The sequence below is a fragment of the Rhinopithecus bieti genome, unplaced genomic scaffold (genome assembly GCF_001698545.2).
Source record: "Rhinopithecus bieti isolate Rb0 unplaced genomic scaffold, ASM169854v2 scaffold_14549, whole genome shotgun sequence".
Classification (NCBI taxonomy): Eukaryota; Metazoa; Chordata; class Mammalia; order Primates; family Cercopithecidae; genus Rhinopithecus; species Rhinopithecus bieti.
In genome coordinates, this window is record NW_016808027.1 from 1,810,527 (window position 1) to 1,815,100 (window position 4,574).

Consider the following 4,574-nt stretch of genomic DNA (forward strand, 5'->3'; position numbering starts at 1 on the left):
CAAAAAAAAAAATAATAATAATAATAATAATAATACAGAAAGTTCCCATATGCCTTTAATCAGTTTCAGGTTTTCCCAAATGTTATCACCTTACATTTGTCAAAACTAAGAGGTCAATATTGGTACACTGCTATTACCTAAACACATACTTTTTTTTTTTTTCACCAGTCTTTCCTTAACATCCTGGATCCAATCTAGAATACCATGGACTTAGTTGTCAAGTTTCTTTAGTCTCCTTGACTGACTTTATTTTCAAATCACTAAATTAATATACTCTGAAATGGACTCTGGACTTCTTATTAAGTGAAGCAGTACACTTTCCTAACTGTTTAAACCATGTTCAGCTGAGTGTTCTGTAAATAACAGCCCAAAACCTCCTAACTGATATACTGAAATGCTCAAGGTAGGTAGGTAGTCCCTCCAGGCTGTATAGTCCAGTCCTGCTCACCTACATCATTCCTACAAGGATCCAGTGTCCCTTAATGTACACTTTGTTCCAGGCATTTCCCCAACACCATTCCTGAACTCCATTCCAAAGAGTTTGTCCTGGCTACACCAAGGTACTCGCTTTACCTAGAATATGTATGTAACGCATCAAACACAGTACCTACTACATAGCAGGCTCTCCGGAAATGCTACTGCCCTTCTTCTTTTGCCCCCCTTGCCCCATCTATGACTTTGCATACACAAAAGCTTCAGCTTTCAGTGTCCATCTTTACATCTCCAGTGGGTGAAATCTTTATCGATTTACATGTCACCTAGTTCACAAAGACCTTGCTGACAGCACTCCTGCCTCTAGAATTAGCTATTCTCCATTTCCTCATGCAGTCTTCTGATGTAGTCCTTATCAAACTGGACTGCAATCATATGTTCACATGTCTGTCTGCCTTACTGTGAGCTCCCTTAAGGCACAAGAGTGGTGGGCATTGAGCTAAATTCTGGGAATAACACAATGAATAAGGCACAGTCACCACCCTCAAGGAGCTTGAACTAGAGGGGGATGCAGACAATCACAACGCAGAGTGATGAACACTACTGATAGCTACAATATGCCAAAGAATCATGGGGGACTATGCCCCAACCCAGTCAGAGATTATACACTTAAAACTATGTTTAATTAACTGAACTACAAAGAAGCATCTCTCTCAATTGGCCCATGGACCCACCTTGGCTAGCAATGAATCCATCTCTGAAACTTAGCAGGGATAGAACTGGTGCTCCTGATCTGTGGATGACTTGTACTGGAGCCCTAGGATACAAAGAAAGGGGAAATTTTACTTTCTTTCTTCAAAAGCAATACTTGACCATATTCAGTATATAGCACTAACCACATAAGAGCAAACAGGATAAAATGTGGAGAAATTAAAGATTTCTATGGTTTCTTTCCTGGCAAGAACCTTAACTGGCAGATTAAGGTAATTCGTTTAAAACCACCCATGTCTCTAAACAAGAACTAAGTCACCACCCAAATCCTGGGTTTTTAAGGCAGGTATGACATGGGTTGAAGATAACAATATTAGCAGTATGTTAACCTTTTCACTTAATGAAATAATTAAGATTTGTTGTAAAATATTAAAATTGTCAGGACTCTAAAAAGAAAGAGAAAGCTGAGTGAGAATCAATTTAATATATATGCAAGGGTGATTTTATAATAGTGATAAGAGATTCCCTATCTCTGTGGAGGCCAAAAAAAAAAAAAAAAAAAGAAAAAAATATTAAGTAACTGAAATGATGGAAGAAAAGGTGTAAGCTAATGACCATCTACTGTAATTTCTTCTCTGCTCTTGGAATAAACTTAGAATGGCAGGTAAGGTCAAAGCAGCTCCTGTTTTCCTGCTGGCATCACTTCTCATTACTGCGCTCATATGCAGGGAACATACCTGTCATATACTCCTGAAAACAATCATGCCTTCATATATAGGATTGTATACATGGGATTCTACCCAGCCCAGCTCTTTTCCTCCTTCTTTACTTGGCAACTTCTTACTCAACAAGATCCAATGTTTCTCATTTCCTTGGAGAAGGAGTCTTACCTCCTTCCCTCTCCTTTTTGGTGCTTCCTTAAATTTCTGTGGCTAGCCCTGTCAGACAAGCGATCACACTGCACAATAGTCTTTTACTTGTCCATCTTTACCATTAGACTCCAGGTGTCTCAAAGGCAGAGTCTATTTTTTGTTTTTTATTTTTGTTTTTGAGATAGAGTCTCGTTCTGTTGCCCAGGCTGGAGTTCAGTGGCACGATCTCAGCTCACTGAAACCTCCACTTCCCAGGTTCAAGCGATCCTCCTGCCTCAGCTATGCTAGCAGCTGGGATAATAGGTACGCGCCACCATGCCCAACTAATTTTTGTATTTTCAGTAGAAACAGGGTTTCGCCATGTTGGCCAGGCTGGTCTCGAATTCCTGACCTCAGGTGATCCACTCACCTTGACCTTCCAAAGTGCTGGGGTTACAGGAGTGAGCCACCACACCCAGCCCAGAGTCTGTACCTTTTATTTCTGTTTTTCAGTGCCTTGAACCAAGCCTGATGCCCACAGAAGCTATTTTCAACAAATATCAGTTGAAAAAAGGAAGAAAATCAAAGGAGGAAGGGACAGAATTGTAGAAATTATTAAATCCTGCAACAGAGAGATTGTGTGATTCTCTTTAGGTATCTTTAAGACCAAGGAAAAGCCTGTTTAGAAAGGTCATGATCAAAACTACATAACTAACAGAGCTGGGTTCCTTAAACTAAAAATAATCTTTCAGGGCTGGGTACAGTGGCTCATACCTGTAATCCCAGCACTTGGGGAGGCTGAGGTGGGCAGATAATGAGGTCAGGAGTTTGAGACCAGCCTGACCAACATGGTGAAACCCTGTCTCTATTAAATATACAAAAATTAGCTGGGTGTGGTGGCGCACGCCTGTAATCCCAGCTACTCAGGAGGCTAAGGCAGGAGAATTGCTTGAACCCGGGAGGCAGAGGTTGCAGTAAGCCGAGATAGCACCACTGTACTCCAGCCTGGAGGACAGAGTGAGAATCCATCTCAAAAAATAAATAAATAAATAAAAATAATTCAATCTTTCAATCTTAGGGTAGGCAGGGTCTAATGTAAGAGAAAATTACTGAGCTCTTTAAGGTTAAAAGTTCTAGACAATCAATTTAAATGAAATGCTAGTTTATATTTAAGCTTAATTTTCACAGCAATCATTAGTCAATCATAATAGTATGAATCATATATTTTAATATGAGTCCAGGAATAATAAGAACAATCAGAAAATTCAGACCAGAAAACCTTTGTAAACGGAAAAATATACCCTTGATTCAATAGTCATCTATATGCTAGGCTAAATCAACGTTAAAGCCAATAAAAATTTCCACTCTGTAGAAGACCTGCATCATGTAAATGAATAGTGACTCACCCTGGACTCCTCACATCCAGCTGATAAATGTTTCCATCTTGAGTCCCAGCCAATAGCAAGAAACCAGAGAGAAAAGTACAGCAGTTGAAAGCATCTGAGCCAATAAAGAGGAACACCTGGGAACAAGTAGGAGGCAAAAATGCTGCTTAGAGATTAATTTGTTTCCAAGAATAAACAGGCACCAAAAAAGGAAAAATTTCACTATATTTTGAGATATTTTCTTCCTTCCTCCTTTAATTATTCTCAAATGGTAAATTACACATTCACCAAAAACTGAGAAGGAAATACTCCCAGGATTTCAGGAACCTGAGGTTGGTTAAGGACTTGAGCAGTTTATGTAATATATTCTGAGGTGGCAGTTTTCCAACTATTACCACTCAACACACTATCTCACAGTATCCTCACCAACAAAATTCCTTCTTTTCCCCTTTTTCATGACAACCTTCTATTTGAGAAACACTTGCAATTCCCACATGTAAGTTTTGCTCCATGTCACTTCAACCTTTTGAAGGAGGGTATTTTGTAGGAAAATAAACAGGCTTAAATAAAGTAGCGATGTAAAGAATCACAGTTCTCCCCATGAATCTGAAAAAGAAATTATTAGATTTTCATTTACTTCTTACTGTTAGCTCAAACTGATCATATCTTCCCCAAACATTCTAAAAAGAAAAGGCAAAAAACAAAATAAACAAACAAAAAAAACCTGATTTCCCTCTAGAAGTAAAAGCCAGTGTGAAAACTCAAGTACAAAGGCGATATTAGCAAAAATGGTAATGTTCCTGAAACAAACTTTGAAAATGGAAATATCACCAGCACAATGAAGTAACAAGATGAAATGAAAACAGCAGGCCGGGCGCGGTGGCTCAAGCCTGTAATCCCAGCACTTTGGGAGGCCGAGACGGGCGGATCACGAGGTCAGGAGATCGAGACCATCCTGGCTAACACAGTGAAACCCCATCTCTACTAAAAAAATAACAGAAAACTAGCCAGATGAGGTGGCGGGCGCCTGTAGTCCCAGCTACTGGGGAGGCTGAGGCAGGAGAATGGCGTGAACCCGGGAGGCGGAGTTCGCAGTGTGCCGAGATCCCGCCACTGCACTCCAGCCTGGGCGACAGAGTGAGACTCTGCCTCAAAAAAAAAAAAAAAAAAAAAAAAAAAAAAAAAAAAAAAAAAA

General features: G+C 39.8%; 1 protein-coding gene across 1 annotated transcript in view; it reads right to left on the bottom strand.

The window, feature by feature from the left end:
• PAAF1 (proteasomal ATPase associated factor 1) overlaps nucleotides 1–4,574 on the bottom strand; it is a 46,811-nt gene that overhangs the window by 8,033 nt on the left and 34,204 nt on the right. The window contains 2 exon segments of the mRNA XM_017885279.1: nucleotides 1,167–1,249; nucleotides 3,401–3,516. Of these exon segments, the coding sequence (XP_017740768.1) occupies nucleotides 1,167–1,249; nucleotides 3,401–3,516 (199 nt within the window).